The following is a 27135-nucleotide window of genomic DNA, read 5'->3' as shown; positions in this document are numbered from 1 at the left end:
GAAGAGCAGTCAGTGCTCTTAACCTCTGAGCCATCTCTCCAGCCCCCTTAGTTTGAGTCTTAATTCTACTTGTGTTGCCTTTATCTAGTCATCAACTGTTCACTGACTCTGAAGCACACAATTCTAATGCTTTAAATACATTTACGGAAATAGGACTTATGCTCATTCGCTGAAAAAGAATTATGATGGAAACTAAAAATCAAGTCTAGAAGGAACCCTCCCTGTTTGACTGTGTGAACCAGGCTGTACTGGCTGCCACTTTTCCATCCTCTGCCTCTTTCTGGAATACAGGCATGCACCACCAATCTGGAAGGAGAGTTAGTCACAGTTTCACTGCTTAGCTGTTGTCTTCATCAGTGAAATGGCACAGGTGGGAAGTTCCGCCTGCTGCCTGTGCTAGCACTCAGGGTGGTACCTTGTAACCCGAGTGCTACCTTCCCAAGTGTTAGCAACCTAACTTGCTCTGCTGGTGAGACTTCACTGTTTGCTTGACTGGATGCAGGAGTAGCCAAGGCTATGGCACAGGTTTGGCAGGTTTATGTTTGCTTTTTGGGGGTTTTCATTAAACTCAGTCCATTTAGAAAAGTCAGAGCTTTGTTTTTATCTCACTAGGCTTCCTTGGCTTTAGAGCTTCTGCTATTCCTGTTTGTATCCTTCAGCAGTCACTTAGCTTCTCTGGGCTTTGCTAAAATAGGGAAGTGGAGGAGCAAACATGGGATTGGTTAGTTTGCACAGGCAAGATGTATCCCAAGTGAATTAATACTGATTGTAGGAGTCAGAGAGCCCTGGGAAGGGCAGTGTTCCCTAGCTAGTAAGCTTTTAAAGATGGGAAAACATGAAATACAGAAAATGTTCTTAAAAGGCATGGTTAGCACTCATTTCTTAAATTATATACAAACAACCAGTATAAAGAAACTTCACAACATTGACCATTATAGAAATGCAAGTCAAAAGTATGTATGATGCGATTCCAAAAGTTAGTTGCAGTATAATGCAGCAGATTTTTAAGTATATGCAAAAAATATTTCAAATGTGAAAATGGATCTTTATAGCAGCATTGGTTATCATAGCCAAAGAATAGAAACTAGTTAACAGCTGGCTTGTTGAGCAAATGTAGAGTATATATAGAGCAGTATTCATCCTTGGGGCCATGAAGTATGGATACATGTTAAAGGTGAACCTTGAAAACATGCTAACTGAAATGAACTAGGCATAAAATTGGATTCTGCTTTGTTGAAATGTTCAAAATAGGCACATCTATTGAGACAGAACAATTGGTAGCTCAGGGTTTGGAAAAAGGAATTGTAGGGAGAGATAGCTGATGGGATGGTTTGGGGTGATACGAATGTTCTGGAATAGATGGTGATTGTACAGCTTTGAGAATATTATAACAATCACTGAATTCTGTGTGTTTGACAGGTTAGCTTTATGGTATATGAATTCATCAAAAATCTTAGTGTGTGTGAGTGTGTGTGTGTGTGTGTGTGTGCTGGTGTGCCTGTACTAAGTGTGTCATGACCTGTGTGGACATCAGAGGACAGCTTGTGGAATTGGGTCTCTCTTCCCACCTTCTTCGGCTTTTATAGATTGAACTCAGATGGCCAGATCTGCACAGCAAACACGTTGACAAGCTGAGCCTGATGCTGACCCTTTTTGTATTTGTTTGCTCATTTCTGGATTTTTTGAGACAAGAGTCTCTCTACGTAGCCCTGGTTGGCCTGGAACTCACTATGTAGACCAAGCTAGCCTTAAACTCACAAGTTTGCCTGTCTCTACCTCCCAAATGTGAAGATTAAAGGCATGTGCCACCACACCCAGCCTATCTGGTTTTTTGTTTGTTTGTTTGTTTGTTTTATTTGTTTGTTTTGTACAAATCTAATGTCTTCAGGCTTCTGTTTAGGAAATGTTATAGTTCTGTGTATAATACTGATTTCTTGAATGATTTTATTAATCAGTACTCAATTCCATGACTTTTGTGTTATCATTCTTTTGGTCCGTTTAAGAGACTTATTCATTTTATATTTATGTGTATGGTATGTGAGTTTATGTGCATTCAAGTGTAGATACCATGTAGACTAGAAGAAGGTGTTAGATCTCCTGGAACTAGAGTTAGAGATGGTTGTGAGCTGCCTAATGTAGGCGGGCATGGAATGGAACATGGAAGAGCTGCAAGTGCCCATCACTTCTAACCATCTCTTGAGCCCCTGAAGTTTGGAATAGTTAATAGTTGATAAGTAATTTTGAGCAATGGTACAATAATCCCTCAGATGCAGAAAAGACCAAGTGTTTCAGCAAACCTGAGTCCTACCAGCACACAGCCACCTTGATTGCTCTGGTGCTGGAAAAGAGTGCAGGGCCTGCACATGTGGAAGTCATCAGATTCAGTAACCCTCATTCGTTCTTTATTTTAGCACATTGAGATTACTTGATTAATTTTTAGGTTAGCGTACAAAGTGATGGGTTTCATCATCTTCATATCATATGTTGCTGTACTTTGTTTGCATTCATTTCCCACCTCCATTGCCTTCGCTAATTTTTTTTTTTTAAATTGGGCTTATTTATGTGTTTTATTGTGGAGGAGGCTGGGGGAATGGGTGTGTGGAAATCAGAAGATGACCTTCAGGCTCTCCTTCTCCACCATGTAGGTCACAAGACTCAAATTCAGGTCACCAGACTTGGTGGCCTTTATCTATGAAGCCATCTAGCAGGCTCCTTATTTCTTTTTCTAAAGTAAAATTTATCTTTTTTGTTAAGTTCTAAGAATGAGTGAAAACTATCAGTCCTTCAGATATAGTTAGAAATGGTTTTGAGGGGGGTTGTTTGTTTAAGAAAACTGAAAAACTAAACCTAGGTCAAATAGAGACTGGCACACTAAGCTGGGGTAAATAGCACCTGTGCTGCTGAAAGTCTAGGAAAAAAGGTAAGAGTGTGGACAGGAGTGGTAGACTTACGTATTCCAGATTTGGTGACCCCGACCAGGGTGGGCATTGCCTGTGACTTGACCAATGGATCATTTCTTCATGTCTCATGTGAGGAGTGAATGAGGCTCTCTGACAGCGCCCTGAGCATAGGGAATGGTGAGGCCTGTTTTCCTCAATCTGGCTTCATAGTATGTGGACTGCAGTAACCACTGTTCAGGCTACTTTCCCATTGCACTATTTTTCACAGAATGCCTTACTTTTCTGACACAGGCTACTTACCAAAAGCTGCTACCTCTGTACTTCCCAAGGTCATTAAGGGAGGAGAGCCAGTCATTGCCGTACCTACCTGCAGATATTGGAAATGCAGATGGGGAGCCTGTGGTACCTGAGCGGCAGATTAGAATAAGTGAGAAACCTGGTGCTTCAGAGGGTGAGTACTGGAATTTTTATCTTCTTTAATTAGTATATAAATTATGGGTTCCCTATGATATTTTCTGACAGATATGGTATTTGCTTTGTTTTATTCATTCCTCATTCTTCTCTCTTGTTCTTCTGCTGGTCCCTTCTCAAAGTGTTCACTCCCGCACACACTTATATCTGTATAAAATCTAGATTCCACGTTTGAGGAAAAGCTACGTGATATGCATCTTTTGGCCCCTGACTTATTTCGCTTAGCCTAATGATCCTGTAGATCACCATTTCCTCATTGTTTATGGCTGAGTAAAACTCTGTTTTGTGTGTGTGTGTGTGTGTGTGTGTGTGTGTGTGTGTGTGTGTGTGTGTGTGTGTGTGTGTGTGTGTGTGTGTTGTNTTAAACCCAAGTGATTGTTAATTGTTGGTTTTTTTATTCTGTCGTGGTGATGTGATGGTTCGTGTGTGTGTGTGTGTGTGTGTGTGTGTGTGTTGTTTGTGTGTGTGTGTGTGTGTGTGTGTGTTGTTTGTGTGTCTATCCCATTTTATCCATTCATCTCTTACAACTGTCTAGGCTGATCCCCTATCTTGACTGTTGTGAATGGTAGACATGGATAAGCAGATGTCTGTGGTATGTCTACCAATTCTTTGGGTTTATCTCTAGGAATGATATGGTTGAGTCATGTAGCAATTCTGTTTTTAGCTTTTTGAGAAACTTTCATAATGATTTTCATAGTGGCTGCACTAATCTATATTCTTCTCAGCAATGAATAATGGTTCAGGGTTTGCTTTTCTTAATTTTCTTCTTCAGGAAGCTAGGGTACTGATAAAACACCAGCCAGCAAAGATGCAGGGCTTGTACTTGGGAATTCACAGGTGGGCATAATAACATGCTCAGCTGAGTGGAGTTTGTAGGCTTATGAAGAACTGTTGAAACAGTAATTGAGTATATTACCATCTTAAGATTTCAAGTTTTGAGTGGTTTTAACAGTGTCTTCTAAAAGCCACAGTTAACATCAGTAAGGTAAGAATACTATAGCCATGTTATTTCTTTAGGTTTTATACTCATGTAAGTCGAAAGTTCTAGGCAGAGAGTATGTTAGAATGGGAGCCCTTCTGAATCTATTCTATAAGAAGCTTCTACCAACCTTCACCTATATAAGACCATAAACCACTTGGCTGGAAACATGCCTCACATACTTAGTGCTGGATCTGATAATAGATTAGTTACTTTTATTTCATTATTTCAGGCCTTGGAATTTTTTTTGGGGGGGGCGGATTTCGAAACAGGGTTTCTCTGTGGCTTTGGAGGCTGTCCTGGAACTAGCTCTTGTAAATCAAACTCACAGAGATCCTCCTGTCTCTGCCTCCCAAGTGCTGGGATTAAAAGTGTATGCCACCAATGCCCAGCTGGCCTTGGGATTTCTAAATGTTATTTTAGAATCATAATCTTTGAGGGTGTTTTTGTTTTTGTTTTTGCTTTATTTTTGTTGCCTCATGGTCATTCCTCCTGAAGCACTCACAGTCAGTTTTGCTGTCTGCTTTCATAGCTCTCTGCTGATAGTATTTTCATTGCAGACAACCAAGAAGAAGATGAGGATGACGGCTTGGGAGTGGATTTGTCTTTTATTGGCTCTCATGCTTTTGCTCGGATGGAAGGAGATATTGACAAGCAAAGAAAACTGATCCTCCAGGGACAGTTGTCTGAAGCTGCCCTGCAGAAGCAGCATCAAAGAAAGTAAGGCAGACTTGTTCAGACAGTTAAATAGTGTAAAGTCAGGAAACAGCTCTGGAATCTGCTAGATGCTTTTCTGTACACACAAAGTTCGTCTTGTTTAATCTCTATGATGACCAAGTAAGAGGGTCCTGTCCCCAGTCTGTAGATGTAGAGCCAAAAGTTGAGTCAGTTTAGTGTGGGGTATCCAGTGGTGAGATGCATGGTTGGTTTCAGAGTTTTCACCCAGTGTGGGCTCTAATTGCCATGCCCCACGTGAGGTTATAGTCTAAACAGGGAAATTAGAAGAAAGGAAAGGCACTCACAAGGTTTCTGCTGCTCATTTATCACTGAAGCCATTAAAATTTCTTCAGCTGAAGAGTTTTATGTCTCTCCAACTTACCCTGAGGACCTTTACATTCTGTTTTCTCAGTGTTTCTAATACTAAAGCAATTCTGAATGAATCCTTTGAAAATCATAGATGGAGCTTTGTTTTGTACTTGATGTTTTCCAAAGATTAATAGGAAAGTTAGCTGCTTTTCAAAGATTTTAAAGAAAAAAGTAAATTGTACATGGCTCCCCATTCCCTATTGGGTTGGTAAAGGATAATATCTCATAGACTGTGAGCATCAGATAATTGCAGTGTGTGTAGCCCGGCACCTGGAAGACAAGCTTGATAAAATACATCACTGTGGCTTTCTTCAGTACTGAGCTAACTGGTCTGTCTTATTTTTTAGCTTTGGCCCCTCCCATTCGATTTGATTGAGATCTTTTCTCTATTCAATCCTGTCCATTTTCCAGGTTTCAACTGTAAAACAAATGCCTCTCAAACCTTACCTGTTGAGTCTAAAATACCTGCTTCCCCTGTTTTGCGTTTCACATCCTGCCACAGTGTGTCATCCTGTCTTATATGGTACTTCTGTGATGTCAGTCGAGAATGGAAGTTGGACTAAATTACAAACATAATTTTATATATTAGTTTTGAGAGTTACATATCCATGATGTATTTTATCATTTCCACCTCTTGTTACCCTCTCTCTTCCCCTTCCCATTCTCACTCAAACTCTTTCCCAGTGAGTCCCTCTTCTACTTGTTTTGTAGAAGAGGGCTTGTTTTGTAGCCCACTGAGTTTAGTTAGGGTTGCCTTCATGAGCTTAGGAGGGAGGTATTTACTGGAGCCTGGGCAACTTAGCCATGCAACACCACTGAAGGAAATTACTCCCCCCAGCCAGAATTAACATTTTTCTGTCTTCTCAGTCTCAGGTCTTCACTTTACTGCAATTTGCAAATAACAGAAGCACATTTACCACTAGAGGGGACCAGTGAACAAGTTTTTCAAGGGATGAACCAAATTCCAGGCTCAGTAGTTTCTCAACTTGATCATATGTAGAAACAGTCACTAGACTCCCTTGCCACATCATTGTGATCTGTCTCTGCGTTTTCAAAATGTTCATGTCATGGTTTGTGAGTTGTTTGTGGTTCTCAGATCCCCCTTGCACTCTTATAAATGGTTGAGGATCCCAGAGGGCTTGTGTCTACATGGGGTATATCTACCAATATTTACTATATCAGAAACTATTAATTCATTTATAAGTAAACATTTTTTCAAAAGTTAACAAATTTTGTTTATTTGGATCTTGTAAGATATTGCAGAGCTAGAAGCCAGTGCCCTGCCATGCTTGATATTGCAGGACAGCATTTAAAAAGATGTACTTCTGCTTTCCTGAAGCAGGGTCTTAACTTCACACACTGACCCTGTTCCCCTTCATTGATCAGGACGAAGGATGTGAAAGCAGATGGGGGATGAGTCTCTTTGAAACCCTCCAGCTCTCCCTCACTGGCTCCTCACTGTTTCTTTCACTGCACTGCTGTGCCTCATCAATGTCTGGCCACCAGTTCTTTACAAAATCTGAAAAAATAGACACGGCCCTAATTCCTCATTAAGGCAGCTAAGTGCTTTGTCCATTTTGAGTGATTTGGATGTATCTAAGGTGGAAGTTGTTAGGAAGCAAACTAGCAGCTTTTCCAAACTACAGCTTTTGAAAGTCTTTATCACGGTGGGAAAAAAAGTCATTGGGAAATGGGGAGAAAGATTACTAGACTATTTTGTTTCCTTGCAGTAGTGATCCTTGTTATGCTTAATATCCAGATGCCTATGATGCTAACATCACTCTTCACATAAAGCCATCATCGCATTAATCATTAAGTATTATTAAACCCTTACTGACATTGTCATGTGCTGCAGTACATCTTGTAATGCAGAGACAAGCAAGACAGGTACAGCTTCTACCCTTGCAGAGCTTAGAGCCCTGCACACAAGAAAATGTTTATTTAGAGTGAACCTGGTCAAGTAGGACACAAAAGGATGAGTGTAGGACACAGCATTTGCAGTAGGTCTAGAAACCCTTAATTCCAGGTTGAATTGTCCGTTGAACCATGGGCTTTATCTAAACATTTTAAAATTCATTAATTTATTTTTATTGAAAATAGATTCTTCTCTTATCTAATACATCCTAGCCACAGTTTACCCCCCTCCATTCCTCCCAGTTCCCTCCCACCTCCTCTCTTCCCCCAGATCTTCTCCCTTTCTTTTCCCTCTTCAGAAAAGAGCTGGCCTCCAAGAGACAATAGCCAAACAAGACAAAACAAGATATACTAAGACAAAGCAAAAGCCTCTCATATCAAGGCTGGACAAGGCAACCCCATAGGAGGAAAAGAGTCCCAAGAACAAGCAAAAGAGTCAAAGATATACCTGTTCCCACTGTTAGAAGTCCCACAAAAACACCAAGTTAACAGCCATAACATATACATAGAGAATCTGGTGCAGACCCATGAAGTTTTTTAATAGTAATTTTGTTTAACTTTTCTTCTTCATTCAGGCTTTGGCTGTGTAGGTGTATGGTAATTGACTAGCTGGAAGAAATTGGCTTATGTTAGCATTGTGGGGACACTATGTAACCTCATCAGTTGCAACCCACTGGAAGCCTAATGGCTGTGTTGAGTGTTGAGTTTTTGCCATCACAACTTGCTTTACTTGATAGTTTGTACTGGATGGTTATGCTTTGCATGGCACACAATAAGAATTTATTCATTGGAATGAACTGTAGGAACTATTGTTACTTGCTACTTTCCTTTTTTAGCTTTGGCTTTCAGATTAGAATAGAGGATTGTTTGCCTTCACTGTAATATATACATAGAAAATAGGGAAGTTTTCAGTGGGAATACCTATGGGAATATAAATGATTCTTTAAGTAGTGGGAAGGAAAGCATTTCTAGTGAGCAAGGAGGTGCAAGTGATACCATCTGCTGTGGACGAGGCTTAACTAGATAAAGAAGCCTGACAGCCACAGTATGGAGTTACTGCATTGAAATGTGCCTTATGTTCTGCACAAACCAGATCAGCACCAAGATCATAGCACTGATCGAATCTTTTATAAATCACGAATGTAAACTATAAACTCTACAAAAACACGGATATGTAGATTTTGCCTCTCAAAATCTGTCCCTGGAATGATCTCAAATTATTCATCACTGACCAAAGTTAACAAGATGGACATTTATACTATTCTAGAGTTTTAACCATGGACTAAAAATAATTTTAGATAGATACAAGAACTTTAAAAACATGAAAACTCACATCTTCCATACCTAAAAATACTTTAAAAAAATCTACGTGTATATCCTGTCTATGTATATTTGTGCACATATGTGCAGGTCTCTGCACAGGTCAGAAAATGTCATCGTATCCCTTGGAGTTATAGGCAGTTGTGAGTCATCTGTCAAATTAGCAATTAAGATTAACTTGAACTGGGTGAGGTGACACACACATTTCATCCCAGCACCCAGGAGGCAGAAGTGGGCAGATCTCTAAGTTTGAGGATAACCTAATCTACATAGTGAGTTCCAGGTGGCAGAAGCTACATAATAAAGTGAGCCCATTTCAAAAAAAGAGCTTAAATATTAAGTTAACCATTAAAATTATTTGTAACCTCTTTTTTGCCAAACCCAAATTAGTCCATTTGGCATAATAAGTAGAGTATCGATTCTAGCTTCATTAACCAATCATAAAATGTCTGACTTGCCAGACAAAACTTCCTGTCTCCTTGTGGTCCTGTTTAACATGGGCAGCACTTACTGTCTTTCAGCTGTGATAAGACTTTGTGATGGCAGTGATTCTGTTGTCTGTTCATTGTAATAGTCTCAAGCACTCATCATATCTTTGTTAATTAGTGGTTATCTGCTTTGGAGATCTAACACTGAGGCTTTTCCTGTTACAATTTGGTAGTAAGAGAAAATGAATACTTGATGTCTTAGCCGCTAACCTGTATATGCTTCACTTACCATAAGAATTGTCTTCAGTCATCGGTGTATACACTTTTCTCTCACTAATGCACATTTAGCAATAACTTAGGATTCTGCAATGGTCTCAAACTCTTTGTTATAAGGAAGCATCAGTTCTCTATGGCCAGCAAAAGATATTAAAATGGGTTCCATTTACTAAAGTAACTTGCCAGCATTTGCTAATTGTATCTTTTATTTGTCTAGTTATAACCGCTGGTTATGCCAAGCAAGATCTGAGGACCTGTCTGATATTGCTTCTCTGAAAGCCTTATACCAAACAGGTGAGTTTAATGATCACGGTATTCTTGCTAATTAAGGATCTGACTCATTGTGCTATGGAAGACTTGGTTTTCTCTGTAAGCACAGTGTTTTGTGCTGGTGTCAGTAGGTTTTGTTTTGCACATGACAAGGATCTTAGACATACTATGTTAACCTCTAGTGTTTTCTTACGGTCTCACATCGTCTGTTTCACTTTTTCCTGGAATGCTTTTTCTGTTAGAATTTTTTCTGTTTCTAAAGAGTACAATGCATTTGTTAATACAAAATTCATAGCTTATAGCCCTCTCCAGTCCCCAGTTCCCCCACTGGGTTTCATTTCAAGCATTACCTGTTAATTTTCAATTGAGAGCTTCCTGTGTCACTAAGATTATTAAATATTTTGATGAGCTTAAACAAAATGGTTATTTTTTTAAAAGACTGTAAGTTATACTACTCTAAAATCCTTAAACAATCTTTAAACAAGTCAGAACTGTGGTCAAAATCTCATAAAGTTTTAAAAACAAGAAAGAAAAAGTATTTCCCTAGCAATAAAAGAAATCTAATATTATAATTTGTAAGCTTGTGCATCTCATTTCTTACCTTTTGAATGTGTAGAATTCTTTCATGCAGTCAACTACATAATATTTGACAGGACAAACACTGGTCTTGTAATAAGGTTTCTGGGTCCTGATTGTACCTCCTCTCTTAGGTGTGGACAACTGTGGCCGCACAGTGATGGTGGTAGTTGGAAGAAACATCCCTGTGACATTGATAGATATGGATAAGGTAAGCTGTAGATGGCTTTTTCCACAAATCAGGTGGATGTGTAAAGTAAGAAGAGTACTGTTGTGGTAATTAGGGTCTCCAGCACAGATGAGATGGATTGTGGATGTTGGTGGAAAAGCATCACCTGAGAATCTCCATGCATTATTTCAGGGAAGGTAGGGGTTGCTTGTTCTCTGTAAGAGAAACAAATACCAGAAGTCTCTGATATTACTCCAGAAATACAGCTATTTTGTTTGGATATGATGTTTGGATATGACTTTATACTAAGAAAATATTCCCATGGGGAGTAGTAGCTATAAACCCTGCAACTGCTGAATGTGGGATCCTCACTTGGAGAGACAGTTGAGCCATAAGCTAAATACAGCTCTTCAGTAAACATTCCAGCAGGTAGCACTAACTGAACTCAGTAAGTACATTGTTACAAAAGAAAAGGGGCATGAAGTGGGCATTGGGGCATGTTGAGGTGCCTAGAATGGGGGGAAGTAGATGTGATACACTGTTTACGTGAATGAAATTACCAAAGAATAGATAAAAGATATTCTATTAATATATAATATATATATATATATTATATATATATATATATATATTCATACATACATACAATCACACACATATATTACCCAAAACATCAGTTCCATTAGAAATAGCTACAAAAATAAGTTTTGTTTTGTTTGGGTTTTTTTTTTTTTTTGAGCCTATCCTGGTGCTCGCTCTGTAGACCAGGCTGGCCTGGAACTCAAACTCACAGAGATCTGACTGCCTCTGGCTCCCGAGTGCTGGGATTAAAGGCATGCGCCACCAATGCCTGGCCACAAAAATAAGTTGTAATTGACCCATGTGAATTAACAACATAACATACTTAAAAAGGAGAAAATACATATAATATTAAGGTTAAACATAGCTATTTAGAAATTGATCAGAACTTCTAACTCAGACATTTGGTCAGGAGTATTTGGGTGAATATGTGAAAACAGTGAGGCCAAATATCTTACAGGGTCCTCTATAGCAAAATGTTGTAACTTAAATTTCCAGTAGCTGATAATGGCGTACTCACAAATGGAATGTTCTGTGATCCTTAAAAACTGTGGTTCTAAGAGGCTGGGATACAGCTCCGATTACAGTGCTTATATGGACTCCATGGGGCCCTGGGTTCCCTCTCTAGCATTGGAGGAGAGGTTGAGGTTGAAGCAAGTACAGTAGGGAGGAGAGATGTGTCAATAGGGAACACTAATAATTAGATAAAAGGTGAAGTAAGTATTTCAAAATGGATTCCTTTGGGGCTGCAGAGATGGCTCAGCAGTAGCAATGGGTATGATGTAAGACTCAATTTGCAGCACCCACAGTGGGGGGGGGCCCACAATTGCCACCTCTAGCTCCAGCTCAGGGAATCCGATGCCACTGTTCACCCCTGTACACATGGTATACACTCACAGATACACACACAAATACAATTATAAGTAAAGTATTTTTTAAAAAATTAATTTTCTTATTTTGAGGAGAATTTGTCCCTCGAAGCTTTCTCTTTTTTGGCTAGTCCTATAAATAACATTAGAATAACTTAAAGATAGAGAATTTGAAGCCAGAAAGAGTGTCCTAATTTGCCCAAGTGTGAGTAAAATATGGATCAAAAGGACAAAGACAGTTTGATGAGAGGAAAGAGTAGGACTATTAGGGATAAGTCTATTCACAGAGAGGGAAAGAATTTTATCATAAGTTCCTGTTTGCAGCCGTTTGTGTTCTTAATGGTCAGTGTGCCATTCACTCTTAACTTCATTAGTATGACTTACTCGGATAAGAATAAAACCCCTACATTTGATTTTTGGTGTGTGCTTGCATAGCATTCCTGATATGATGATATGTTATTTCATATTTAAAAAAATGAGACTTATTATGAGGTTCAAACCAGGTAACATTTACAAAGCAACTCTGCCCTTCTCTGCCTGCTGTGTCTGCAGTTTGGTCCTAATCCACATTAATGCCAAGGACTCCACTGAGGAGGAATTGATTGGAAAACAGCCTGGTTGGTAATCCTTTTGGTTGAGGTAGTTTAGCTTCCTCTTTGTAGTTGTTTACAGCCAAACCACTGGGTCACTTCAGCCCTACTTGGGTTATATTTCTCATTTTGTTTTTAGTGTCTCTCTTAAATTTCTTAAAATAGAACACATCCGTAACCAAACAGATTCATATTAGGTCATCCTCTTGAGTTCTAGACATGTTGCCCAATGTGTTGCTATCCACCCACAAAGCCCTCCACTTACCTCATTCAGATAAGCATTAAAAATGCTAAGTGAATGAGCTGCCATGGGAGCTTGGAAGGAGCGGCTCCATATACCACATGCTCTGTGCCTTTCCTGAGTCTGTGTCTGATCACCAATGGACAGACTTTGATGGAATGCAAACAGAAACATCAAGGATTATAGCATCTATTAAAATTATGAACATATTAAATCATAGTTCTAAATGCTTTAACATCAATGTCCTAGATAGGAGAAACCTGATAGTTTTCCAAGAGCTCTTCCAGGTATCTGAAGAGTTATTTCAGAGGCCAAAGATTAATTATTCTCTTCCTTCACTTAGAACACTACAGAGAAGGGCTGTGGCACAGCCTTTGAGAACATCACCAAATACTGGGATAACTCACTTTCTAAGAAAATTGATCCCTACCAGCCTGCTCTTCCTGTCTGCAATTATACGTGTAAATTAGATCAGTCTTAGGGAATGGGTTCTCCATCTCTCAGCCTCTGTGAACTACCATGAAAAAAATGCTCTTTATTCTTCTCTTCTAGGCTCTATTATATTTTATCCATGTAATGGATCACATCGCTGTGAAGGAATATGTGTTGGTATATTTTCACACACTGACCAGTGAATACAATCACCTGGACTCGGACTTCCTAAAGAAACTCTACGATGTCGTTGATGTCAAGTTAGTTATTTTTGGAAATTGTGAAGGGGGTATTGCTTCCTTATTTTTAACACTAAGCAATAGCAAACATTTGTAAAGACTTTTGAAAGGATATTTCATGTGATAAAGATTTTATCATATGTACATTAGATATTTTAATTATAGGAAGCCCTCCTTTTTGCATTAAATTAAACTCATTTGCAAACTTTCCACTTTTGACCACCTTGAAAGAGGTTTGGTATCATACCTAGTATTTGTGTATAAAATAATTTAAGTACAGCCTTGGTTGCTATAGTGTATTAATACATACCAGATTATACTCATAAACATTATTTAACTTGATCCAGTAGCCTATGAGCCTGTTGGGAGAGATACTGGTAGCAGGTCCAAGGAAATTTGTTCCTGTGATTATCACAGGTAAAGGTTCTCATTGGAACAAGAAGAGGTTGAGCAAAAGGGAAAAACACTGGTTTTGGAGATTTGGGCTACCTTCTGACAGAAAGGAGCAGGCATTTATGGGGCTCTTGAGAGGATTTGGGGTTGGTCAGGCATGAAGACAGACTTTTCTTGACATTTCTTCCTTGTGGTTTAAGTAGACTTCCCACCCCTACCCCACCCCAATGTAAGATAAGATCAGTGGCCAGTTTGTCTCTCTGGAGACAGTCTGACTTTACCTTGTACCTGATGAGGTTTTCCCATGTGACAAGGGGATGGGGAACAAGCACATTTCATACATCGGTAACAAGGAAGGAGAGAAGCTGGGTATGACAGGCTTGATGGATCAGGGACATGGGAGCCCATGTCTTTACCGCTGAGTATCCTGTTTGTTATCTTTTAATGTTTTCTACATCTGGAAGATGGGAGAATAATAAAAGATGGCATTTATTGCCCAAGTTGTCACAGTTTTATATACAGAATTTAGATTTTCTAGACTACTGACTGGGAATTAGGAAATTATTTTCATTAAACTATATTTCCTTTGCTATAATGATGGAAATCCTAATGACCACCCCACGACAAGATCAAATAATTCTTTAAATTCTTTTTTGGTGATATATTTCCTAAATAATAATTTTTTAAAAAGCATTCTACCCTCTTGGTACCTATTTTATTTGTAGTATCACAATGTTTTCATGGGTTAGGTTGAAAAACCATTTTACAGTTAGGGAGCAAAGAAATTAAGTTACCATAAATTTCCATTGTCTTCCACCACCCATTAAACCTCATCTTAATTAACAATATTAATGCTTTCATTATCGAACAGACACCTATTTCGTGTGCTTTGAAGTATTTTGTAATGAAGCCACACATCACTATATACCTATTTCTGCCACTAACTTGCCCTTCAACTAACACAGTCCTCAGCTAAAATAGTGCTCCTGCTATTTCTCTGAAGTCCTTACAATTAACCTCATATGACTCAGTGGTGATAAATTATTGGAAAACAAACTTTCAAGACAAGCTTCATGGAGTAGCTGGCTGAGGCCCTGGCTGGATTCTAGGCCTCTTGCCTCTTGGTCATCAGATCACTGAGTGTTAAAATAGAGGCAGTGCTGGCACTCTCCTCAGAGCCATTGAGAGGATCAAGTGCAAAATCCTCAGAGAATTTCTGGGTCATGCAGTAACTTATAAAACTAACTTTTAGTTCCTGATGCTTGCTATAATATTAGTAATTTCAAAGTGACTTAATTTCACACATTTGAGCTCAGAGACTTTATTTTGGTATAAAAAATAATGTACAAAGATTTTTTTTTTTAAGTATGAATTGACATGTCCTTCCTTGAGGCAGCTCTGTCACCGTGAGGGGCAGCATTTAGTGCTTCCTTTAAAATAGGCAGTTTCAATAATGAAATGTTCTTAATTATTTTTGACATTTTACCCAAAATTCAATATATTAATTCCTGCTGCTTTTAAGGTATTTTTCTCTGTTTGAATGTATTTATTTATTTATATACTCAGGTAAAATGTTGATTGTCTATACTCATGAGTACTTCTAGTGTTACTTATGGTGACTGTTTGTTTTGATTAGATACAAGAGGAATTTGAAGGCTGTTTATTTTGTCCATCCAACATTCCGTTCAAAGGTACAGTAGTAGTGTTTTTGACTAAACCCTGGATTTAAGTGCACTGCATGCTCAGGATGCTGTAACTGTTGATTTATTTGCCGTTTTCATTGGCTGAGTTGCTGTGTTCCTGATGTTTGGTTGTGTCTGACTCTGGTACCCTTCTGAACATAAAACAGCTTCCCAGTCTTTTGCCTTTTTGTGCTTGAGCTTTGCTTATACTGTTAGCCCAGAACACACTCTTTCCTCTCTGCTTATGGCCAACCCTGTTTGTCTTTCACATCTTGGTTCAATAATTACTTTCTGTCTGAAAACTTCCTAGTCTAATCCTATAGCTAGTAAATATTCCCACGTGTGTCACTTAAGAGTTCATAGTTTTGATCATTGTGATGATTTCATTCCAAGTACACATTTAATGTTCTGCCTTTTTGTGTTAACTTGTGAGGGCTTGAATGTAGCTGTTTTGTTCACAATTACTTTTCAGTACCTGCTCCTTCCACAAGAAATCTAATCCTTTGGTCCTTATATGCTCTAAAAAATCATACTTCTTGTTTTCATCTTCCTACATCCAGGGAAGTACATACCCTGTCACTTCAGCCACTCTAGTAAATGCCTAAAGTAACAGATAGCCTTTTACTCTTTCATCATGCCTGCCCATAAAACTTAGACTAGAGAAAATCTGTTTACTGTGCAAAGTCTTAATGGGGAAATCACAGCACTGTGAGGTTTGGAGTCCTCTGTGGACTCACAGGCTTCACTGCTATAGCTATTCACATTGATGAGGTGTCTCACAGGCTCTTCATTCTCCGCAAGCCCCATCCTGCTAGCTCCTCCTTCATAGATTTCTTTGCCTTGTCCTTACCAAAAGCATAGGGTATCAGTACAAAACTCTGTACCCTTCCCATCTCACCTCATCCCACCACCTGCTACCTCTTCTGTTGTGGCCTCCCTTCTCAGTGTCATAAAATGTGTTCCTTCTTAACCAAGGATGGTTTCTCTACCTGTGTTCCAATTTCCATAACAGTAATAACTAATAGTGTTATTGCTTGTTTTGAGCACTTACTGTGTGTAGTTTCTTCCTGCATTATCTTTGCAATTTAAGAAGGACTGCTGTACTTTCCCTGAGTAGTGTTGAAGTAAGCTACAGACTCTGTTTGGTCATTCTTCGAGCAAATGTTGAGTTCCTCCTAGGTAAATGCTAAGTATCAGACTACAGATATGATGTAGTTCTTCATTACAGAGCTTTCAAACTAGAGTATCAGCTAGTTGCTCCAGACTGTTTGTTGTTATGCAGCAGCATGGAGGAGCAAGGTACAGTTGGAGCGCTTGGAAGGAATGGCCTTGTGCAACTTTGGATGAAAGTGGGCCCAGGAAATCTTCAAATAGGACAACAGCCAGTTAAAGATTTGAGGATAAAGATGTCAGTGCTGAAACAAGACATGTAAAAAGATTCAAGGAAAAAAAAATAACAAACAAACAAACAAAACAACCTGTACTAAAAAAAAAAAAAAAATCCCTAGCTAGGCAGTGGTAGCAAGCATACGCCTTTAATCCCAGCACTCAAGAGGCAGGGGCAGGCGGATCTCTGTGAGTTTGAAGCCAGTCTGGTCTACAGAGCAAGTTCCAGGACAGCTAGGGCTGTTACACAGAGAAACTGGAGGGGGGGCGGAGGAGGGAAGGAGGAAGGGAGGAGGAGGAAGAGGAGAAGGAGGAGGAGGAGGAGGAGGAAGAAGAAAGGAAGGAAGGAAGGAAGGAAGGAAGGAAGGAAGGAAGGAAGGAAGGAAGGAAGGAAGGACCTTCACAAATTTGTGTATTTTCTATTTAGAAAAACTGCATATATAGAACAGACATTTCCTTGGGGACATTCATTGCATGTAGCAAGTTAGACTTAGGTAGTAATTATTAAGTTATTTGTGGTTTATACCCTAGCTCCTTTTCTAGAATCTAAGACGTTACAGCAGTTATCAACCTGAGGGTCATTATCCCTTTGGGTGTCAAATGACCCTTTCACAGGGTTTGACTAGGACCATTGGAAAACACAGGTACTTATATATAATTCATAACAGTAACAACATTACAGTTACAAAATAGTAACAAAAATAATTTTATGGTTGGGGGTCAGCACAACATGAGGAACTGTATTAAAGGGTCAAAGCATTAAGAAGGTTGAGAACCACTGTTTTAGAAGAAAGGTTAACACACAGTTACCCTGTGTCACTGAGAGTCCAGTGAGATGCACAGCAGACAGATGATGTGGGGTTAGTTCTTGCACATAGTCTCTTCATAGCCATTGCTAGTTCACCAGCTATATCTATGTCGAGTTCTCAAGCTTATAGCAGGAAATTTTGCCTAATCTAATTTGTAGAAGTTTGTTTCACAAAAGGGTGTGTGATAGCATATGTTAACACAATTTGATTTTGATAAGTAGTTCATTCACTGTTTAAATCGCTTGATTCTAATTTTGCCTAGTGTCTCTGCTACCACCTATCAAGTCCCCCAATAAACTTGAAAAATGGGAGGAAAGGAAATTCAGATAATAATGTGGGAATTTGAAGCTGTGTATTAGGCATCAGTAATGTAGCTGACATCAATAATGACCCAGGCCACAAAGGACATTATAAAATGGTCCTTAATATTCATTCATCCTTTAACAAGTGTTTGGAACCCAGCTCTGTAGATACCTACACGATTTTATGCCATCATTCTAGAATTGTCTTCTAGAAACCAGAGAGATTGCAGAAATGGATGTAATTGGAATACTAGGAAGTAGGTCCAGTCTCAGGTCTCTGCAAGTGAGATTTAAATGGGAGAATAGAAGAATCCACAGAAGGGAAAGCCTAGAGCAGTAAGCCAGAAATGGGAAATGACAGCTGTACCAATTTGGGAAATTTGACTAGTCTTTACATAGTGATAACTTAGTCAATGTTGTCTGTTATGTGTCTTATTTTACAAGTAAATTTGAAGGAATTATGTCAAAGAGGAAAGAAGTATGCCATATTAGGGGTTTGGGATATGTAAAAGGTTTGGAAGAGCCACTAAAGAATGTGATAGCATACCAAAGAAAAATTAATAAGAACAATGCATGAATGGAAAGCGTCCAAAGTGACATGCAGGCTACCTAAAGTGGCTGTGGTCTAGCCCAGGGTTTAGTCCACTGAAAGTTTCGTGTGCATCTGCTACCATGTTTTATAAGTAGGGATAGCAACATCATCAGGACTGCTGTGTGACCTGTTGATAAAAAATCAGATAAGTAAATAATATATAAGTTGTAGCTATTACCATATGTGTTAGTATCAGAAATACCACTTGCTATTAGAAATTTTCTGGTTCTTTCAAACTAACACACCCTTTCACTTACATTTTGTAAAGTTAGTTAAACAAAGGTGAGATTCACTGGTTTTTCTATCTTTAAAGACAATCAAAGCATATTTATAAAATAAAAGGGGTGTTTCATTATCATACATGTGTATAATGTACTTAAATCATATTCAGTCCCCATTATTTTTTCTTAGTCTTCTCTCCTGTCCCCAGTGTTCCTCCTCTTCTTCCCAAATAGCTCCTTTAATGGCTTCCCCCCTTTTTTATATGGACTCTACATATGAGAGAAAATGTGTAGTGTTGTTTTTGTGGTCTGGTTTATTTTGCTTAACAGTATAATCTCCATTTCCATCCATTTGTCTGTAAATGGCATAATCTCATTCTTGTTTGTGGGTGAAGAAAAGTCCCTTGTATACCTGTTTATGTACACACACACACACACACACACACACACACACACACACACACACACAGCTTTGATTGGCTTCAACAGAGACCAAATGGCAGTTGTCAAGTGAAAATATCTTAGTTCCAAAACAAGAAAACTTATAGTCTATTAACTTCCTATATCAAAATATTGATTTTGTACCAAATAATGCATTTGTCTTTTTTTCAGACAAACTATTTTAATCATAGTCTTTTCCCCTTCTCCACCTCCTCCCAGATCCTCACTACCTGCCCAACCTTGTGCTCCATCTCTCTCTCTCCTTCCCCCTCTCCAACATCAAAAAACCAAACCAAACAACAATCAAACAAAAAATAAAACAAGAGGTACACAAAAGCTGTGGAGTCCATTTTGTGTTAGCCAACGACTCCTGGCATGGGGCCTGCCCTGGAGAGTTGATGTACCCAGGGACCTCCATTTTCCCTGTCGCAGCAGGTATAAATTGCACATAGGTTCAGTTAAGAGTCAGAAGTGTATGTTGTGTCTCAGCGTACTGTGCGCACAGGAGTATGTCTACACTAATATAAAACTCTAGGAAACAGCCTCCTTAGTTTAGCCCCAATGATGTAATTGTCATTTCTTTTTTTATATATGTTCCTTGTACTCCATGAAATTATTGTACAACTCACTAATGAACAAACTGTACTATGAAAAACTTGTTATTGTACAATTTCAAATATTTTGAAATTACAAATGTTAACCAGTGTAAAATTTCAAAAGTGTATCTATTCTTAATGGTGGCTACTGGCTTAAATTATTTTTCTCTCCTATTAATCAGGTCTCAACATGGTTTTTCACCACCTTTTCTGTCTCAGGATTGAAGGATAAAATCCACCACATAGATAGCCTACACCAGCTCTTTTCTGCCATATCACCAGAGCAAATAGACTTTCCTCCTTTTGTCCTTGAATATGATGCCAGGGTAAGTGCCTGTTCTCTTTTGCCTTGTGTATCGTGTGGATGTGTTACAGAGTGGCAGGTGTGAGTATCTGAGTGTGTAATATGCTACATGCATAGTGAGAAAGCTGCTTTACAGAACTTTTTGTCTCATTATATGTAGATATACTCCTGTGTATGCGGTATGCTGAGACACAACATATGCCACAGAGCAGCAGGTGTGAGCATGTGAGTGTGTGAACATGCTGCAGAGCAGCAGGTGTGAGCATGTGAGTGTGTAAGTGTGCTACAGAGCACCGGTTGTGAGCTTTGAAATAACAATTGAGTACTTTTACACACAGTAACCTTGGAGAAAGTCCTCATCCCAAGAGAGTATTCCAGTCATGAATTTGAAGCCAGTCTTTGGTTATGTGGACAGTTTCAGTCACATGGAAGGCTTTTCTTAAGATTGAGGCTTTTTGGCTATATGAACAGCCAGAATGCATTGGTACCCACTTACAGCATAGACATTAAGTCAGGTAGCCTCTCTCAGTAGCCCCTGCCCTGTTACAAGTTGTATTTTCTGAAGGTTATGGTAATGTTTTTAATATATCTGCCATGTTAGTGACTTTATTTATAGGTACATTTGTAGATCTATTGCTGAAGAACTAATCACATGACTTCTCTGAAACATCACTAAAGTTATTTTCTATTGTGTATATTCACAGCATCACCTTTATAATCTTGCCAAAAGTTAGTCAAGTACCTTGGCTAACTGTTGCTTATTATATATCTTTATGCATGAGCCAGAAGACATATTGGAAAGTAATACTGAGTTTGAAGTGTTCTCCCCTAATTATTGTGCAACATGTTGTATATCTTTAAATAAAAGTCATGCAGGACATTTCTCTCTAAGGTTTCTTCAACTTCAACAATGACTCCTATTCCCTTTATGTGGAGAGCAAAGTATTTATTTCTAATAGTTAACAAACTTTCACATTTGGCTGTTGCAAAGAAAGGATTTGTAATTGGAACATCCGAATCACAGAACAAAGATTATTCAATATATGGGATGGGAAAAAGCTATGTCAGTTTGTATTTTCTTCAAGATTGCTGGAGTAAAAACTGACTGTTGCTTGCCTTTTGTCATGCTTGAATTAACAGCAGGAAATGGATAAGGCACAAAGGATCATTTGGATACCAAAAATTTGAATGACATTTTTAAGCTAATATCTAAATGTATAATATTTTACCTGCAAATACAGAAAGACTACTCCACCAAACTCAAGCTTGCTTTTGTTTTGCCTGTGTGTTTTAGCTTTCTGTTGTTTTGAATATCATAGAGGATACAGTGACAGGATCAGTCAAAAGGAAGGATACCTTCTAAAATAAAAATTTACTGGTGCCGGCCGTTGGTGGCATATGCCTTTAATCCCAGCACTCTGGGAGGCAGAGGCAGGTGGATCTCTGTGAGTTCAAGGCCAGCCTGGTCTACAGAGAGAGTTCCAGGACAATCTCCAAAGCAATACAGAGAAACCCTGTCTCGAAAAACAAAAAACAAAAACAAAACAAAAAAAATTTTGACTCGTTAAACCATCTCTCTCCACGTATGCTCGAGTTTTCTAGAATGGAGATATACCATCTATGTATGAGGACCAAAGACAGGCATAAAAATGAGTTGGGGTATGGAGGCAGTTCAGGGACAGGCAGAGAGCACATCATGCCATTGTGCCACTGTGCATGCAGTGCTCAAGGGTGGGCTTTGCAGTCAGTGGGGAGTGTTCTGCAAGGGAGAGCTGCCATTACATTCCTGTGCAGAGAGACAGACCAGTGTGGAAGAGCAGAGAGGCAAGTCCACAGGAAGAACTCAGCCTCAGCTGAGACCAGAGTGGAGCTGTGCTGCTGAGGGTGGCAAGGCTTTGAAGCTCGGAGGTATTTAGAGTTGCAATATGTAGAGACAAAATAGCCACAGGAGATGAAAGAGAAAGCAAGTGCTTTGATGGATGGTGTTTCTATTACCCCAGAGAAGCAATGTGAGGGAAAGTCTTGAGGAAAGATTCAGGCAGTGTGTTTAGTTTGTAACACAGAGTTTATGGGATGTGGACCTGAGACACCACGGGATGGTTGGATAATGGTTTGTAAGGAAAATTTGAGTCATGATTGGAAAAAAGGGGGTACAGAGTCGGCATACTTTTTGTTTAGTTGTGCCACACATTTGATAGCACATAATAGTTTCTATATTTTGTAAAGGACTGAATTGGTGTTGCTAGTTATCAGTTTCAGTGGACTTAAAAAACCATTTCAAAGATTTATGTCCTTTAGAAAGCCAACGGTTTCTGTGAGATTAAAAGGGACCTATGAAAAGTAGTTGAAAGGTAATTTTTATCTAGATAAAAATAATACTGAGGCAGCTTCCAGAAAAGAGGGAGTCAGCATTCTTACATGTAAAATCAGAGTGTGCCATTTTGACTGCTGAGAATCTTTAAATTACTGTGATTGTTTCCAGAAATAGAGGCTAGTTGATGGCTCAGCAGTCACTGTATATTGTGAAGTTAATGTAGAAATCCCTGTTTCATGGCATTTCATTTCAAACATGTGCCATTAGTTTGCCACAAAAGTCAATGCAGGTATGAAAAATTTTGCAAAATAGCACAGGAAAATATAAGAGAACCCATACAGAGGTGTTCAGAATAGATTTCTCTTCGGGGATATGTTTCTTGGGGCATATTAAAAATGCAGAATTGCTTAGATTACAGATCACGATAGACATGCTAAAATGCAAACTATGTATTTTCCAACAAGTTTCCAGAAATGTAGCCAGTTCTGAGATTTGTTTCTCTTTTCTTTGTTCCCCCATACCTGCTCAGATTTCCTTCTTATCAGAGTCTTTGATGCCCTTTTGATTTCCTGGTTATGACACCAGGGGCAGTTCCTGCTCAGAGCATCTTCCCTGAAGAATGGCTGAGCTTCTGGCTCATTTTGACTCTGATAACATTAAATTGCCCACTAGATCTATTTCAGTGTTCCTGTAACTGTAAGGTAAATGTCAGGGATCAATCTACTTCCTCCTTCTCTCTCATTCCTGACTGGTGCCTTATATTAATAATAAGCATTTTCTGTTCATGGCTTACTGAAAGACAAGTTCTTTGCCAAAGAAATACTTTTGCAAAAAGTGAAACTCTAGTTTTACTTCTCAGAAATCTAATCTAGGATCCTCCAGCCATAAAGTTAGCTGCCTTGTTTTTAGCCATGACTACCCAAAATGGGGGCCAAAGAATTTCTCCTTACATGACTTGGTTGCTTTCTACATTTGATATTAAGCTTCTGGCATTTAATTCTCCCATCTTGACGTGGAGCTAAATGGCCTGAGAACTGTAATCTTTAAAAGCCTTGCCACCCGGGCGTGTCATGAAGATGCCTGCTGCCAAACAGTGATAGCTCCTAAATTCTTCAGAAATCATTTTTATTGTTTCATAACTAAATGAAGAATCAGTGATGGGAAGGTAACAGCGTCTAAAGAATCCAGTCAAAACAGACTTGTCTTTAAATTTAAGCTCAGCTTTTTACTCAGGAGGTACTTTAGTTGAATGACATAAGCTGTATGCTTTTCGTTTTCCTTGTCAGTAAAATGAGAATGTTAACCTATTCTGTGACATCATGTGAGAACTTAAAGCAGCAGTGAAAACAAGGAGCCTGTAAATAATCCAGCAACTAGAATGTTCAGTAAAACACCGCTGTTACTAAAGCACGTTGTCATCCTTGTGGCTTCGCCCTACTTCCCACCACCTCTGACACACTCCAGTGAGACTGCTCAGCACCAGACACGTGCTGGACATTTCAATGCACTTTCCATTTATTGAGAGCCCCTGTCTTATGTATCCTCTTAACCTGCCTTTGTTGCCTGATGGTCTGGTCTTTTTTTTCTCTCCACAGGAAAATGGGCCTTATTTTGCATCTTACCCTCCATCACCAGATTTGTGACCTGCCGTCTTCCAAGTACTTTTTGGTCAAGGAATTCCATTTTACCACAACTCACAACCCATTGAAGTGATATTCATTTTTGCTGTACAGATCCAGAGAGCTTTTGTCCCCATCTCTCTGGTATTTTTTTATTGACTATATATTTTCTGGCACATAAACAATCTAAAACTGGTAGGCCATACTGAACTGCATATGTTTTAAATTTGTATATTTGTATCAAATGGAAATGTTTGTTTTTAAGAGCATTAATAGAAACTGGGGATCAACTTTTCAGTGTCTTCAGTTTCCTGGACTCTGGACTCTATGTTACAAGGCCACCAACGTTGCTCACATCATCTCTTACAGTGCACAGTTTGGACTGTCTGTTACACAGGCCAGCAACATTGTTCACAGCATCTCTTAAACAGTGCACGCTTCCTTTGTGTATTTAAGTGTTTCTCAAAATATATACAACCAATGTATGCTGAACAGATACATTGTTTCTCTCAAACCCAGGATTTAATATCATTTACATTTTATACAGATGATCTGATTATAATATAGAATTGTCCAGGACCAAGAATATAGAGATGTGTCTGATTGAAACTATAAAAATCTTCAGCAAAACATAGGACTTGCAATTTGGTGGCACAAGGTAAGAGTGAGCTGTAAGTGCTTTCTGGATTATATGGTTTGTTAAGATCGACACTGTTCTGATCTCAGCAGTATGGGGAACACAAAGACTGTATCTTCAACTCTTTCTATACTCATGTGATCGGTATCCTTATCAAAAGAGTGTATGTGCTAATAGCACTCCCAAGTAAAGAGCATATCCTAAGACTCCATCCCTGACCACACTGCTGTCTTCTCAGAGTCGTCATTGATTGTGTTGGCTCAGTATCGCTTGAGTTCCCTACATCAGCAGAGTGGAAGTGTATAATAGGACACAAATCCAAGGACCTGATAATCCACTTTCTAGAAAGCTTTTGCCATTCAAGCTTTATGTGTACCTTAGCTTGTTTATGGGTGAAAATTGCAATAACACAACCTACCTCACAGAGGTAACATAAAGATAGCATTTAGAAAGAATTTGGCTGTTCCAGGATGCAGAGGGTGTCTTCAATTAGTTCTTAATGTTGATGAGAGTAAATATATGTAAAGGAATTCAGTAAGGCATTCCATGGGCCTTGGTACCTTTTGAGTGATTGAGTTGTATTTGGGGGTGGAACACACACACACACACACACACACACACACACACACCCACACACCCACACACCCACACACCCCCACCACCCCACCCACCTCTGACTACTTCCTGCTTTGTAGATTTCTTCTGGCTCTCCTACAATACAGCCATTTAACGAGAGACATCTGTTACCCATTTTAACAATTTCTTCTTGAATTAAGGTCAAAGCATTATTGTTTCCATGTGGGTGTCTTTATAGTCCTTTTGGTGCCCACACCCCACCCACCTCTATCTCCTTCACTGTATCATGCACAGAGAAGAAAAAGTGGAATCTTTCTGATCTCATGGGAGAATTTAAAGGGATAGTGAAGACAGGAGCCCTGTCAGTGCTTCCAAGGACTCATTTTTCCCTGCCAAACATTCTTCAGTGGAGGAAAAGAAGCTTGCTCCTCTTTACATTTTTTCCCCATAGTCATTTGATATTGTTTCATGTAGACAAAAAGTGCTTCATAATTCTTGGATAGGTGTCATTGATTGACATGAAAGCCACTCATTTGTTCTGTCTACCTAAATGGTAGGACTTCCCGGTATGTTCTAGGTCATCAGGCCACCAGTCAGCTGTCAGGTGTAAACATACTTTCATCACTCCTTTAGCCCTTTCATCCTTAAAATACCTGGTATGTGGCTTCCTCCCTTCAGTGATTGTTGGTCAATGCACCTGCTCTGCTGATTTGGGACTTAGCTACCTAGAGCTGCCATCTGCCCTAAACCATTTCCACTCTACACAATAGAAGCTGTGATCTACCTCGCTATTTGAACAGAGACAATGTTATGAACAATGTCTGTATTTTTCAGACAGTCTCACTATGTAGCTCGGGCGGGCCCCGGACTCGTGATTCCTCTGTCTCTAGAGTGCTGGGATCATAAACATACACCACCACACCCAGATCTGTGCAACTTGCAATTTCTTGTAGGCAATATTTCTGAAAGGATATTCCTTTTTGCATACCAGTAAGAATCTCCATGTGCTGATATGCTAGCCTAATTGACACCTGGAGCATAAAGGTGGAAAAGACTGTACATAGCAACTGTTTCATAGTAATAATGCCTAAAGAAAGGTAAGGGCCACTAAGTAAAACACATTTAGTGTGGGACTGTTCATGCTTTCATAATTTTCTAAAGTGTTATATATTGTTTCTGAGATGGGAGACAGAATGGCCTGCTAACATTGTCATGTACATCTGTTCTGTCAAAAATTTGGATAGCCTTGAGAACACAAGAGCTTTCAAGAATGTATTGGAAGCTAGCAGGGTGACTGGGTGGCAGTCCGTAAGACCTGGTATTAGTCCAGATCATCACCAAGTTCTTAGTCCAGTTAATCCTTGGTCATGCCAAATTCTAGTTGAATTGCTAAAGACACAACCTAGAAAATACCAATTTATTAATTGATAGAGGCAAATTTATAGGTAATTTATAATACAAGTACATTTGCTTCAGCACATACTTGGGGTTTTCCCCAATTCACACATATCCAAGTTTCTGGTCGTAAAATGACCTTGAGAAAAATTGAGTGTACTAGACTCTTATAGGCAAATAGTTCATTATTAAAGATTCCATTACTTTGTCTCTGGCCTCATTGATTGAGACTTTATTATATTTATAGGATTTTTTATTATCAAATTTCTGAAAGTCTTAGAGGAATAAAAAATCTTTCCAAAGAAGGGTAAGTATAATCACTCTAGCAGGAAAAAAAAAAGTCTGCCTATGTCTTCCTGTGATTTTATTTGCTTGTTTTTATTAAATAATGGAACTATAGGAATGGGGCTATAACTCCATGGTAGAGCATTTGCATAATATACACAAGAGCCTAGATTCTACCCCCAGCACCACAAAAATGAATATATAGAAACATTAGTAAGGTTTTTTTGTTGCTACTTGTTTGTTT

General features: G+C 39.0%; 1 protein-coding gene across 3 annotated transcripts in view; it reads left to right on the top strand.

Moving 5' to 3' along the window:
• The window catches only part of Gdap2 (ganglioside induced differentiation associated protein 2), a 50256-nt gene extending 25398 nt beyond the window's left edge, over nt 1-24858 (top strand). For all 3 annotated transcript variants that reach the window (XM_027393785.2, XM_027393787.1, XM_027393786.1), the window contains 8 exons: nt 3192-3351; nt 4911-5070; nt 9592-9668; nt 10355-10431; nt 13221-13360; nt 15369-15423; nt 19944-20087; nt 23975-24858. In XM_027393785.2, the coding sequence (XP_027249586.1) occupies nt 3192-3351; nt 4911-5070; nt 9592-9668; nt 10355-10431; nt 13221-13360; nt 15369-15423; nt 19944-20087; nt 23975-24022 (861 nt within the window). In that variant the 3' untranslated portion in view covers nt 24023-24858. The remainder of the gene's footprint in view (nt 1-3191; nt 3352-4910; nt 5071-9591; nt 9669-10354; nt 10432-13220; nt 13361-15368; nt 15424-19943; nt 20088-23974) is intronic.
• Nucleotides 24859-27135: the final 2277 nt, after the last annotated feature.

Source organism: Cricetulus griseus (assembly GCF_003668045.3).
Source record: "Cricetulus griseus strain 17A/GY chromosome 1 unlocalized genomic scaffold, alternate assembly CriGri-PICRH-1.0 chr1_0, whole genome shotgun sequence".
NCBI classification, from domain to species: Eukaryota; Metazoa; Chordata; class Mammalia; order Rodentia; family Cricetidae; genus Cricetulus; species Cricetulus griseus.
This window is presented reverse-complemented; position numbering and strand designations above follow the sequence as displayed.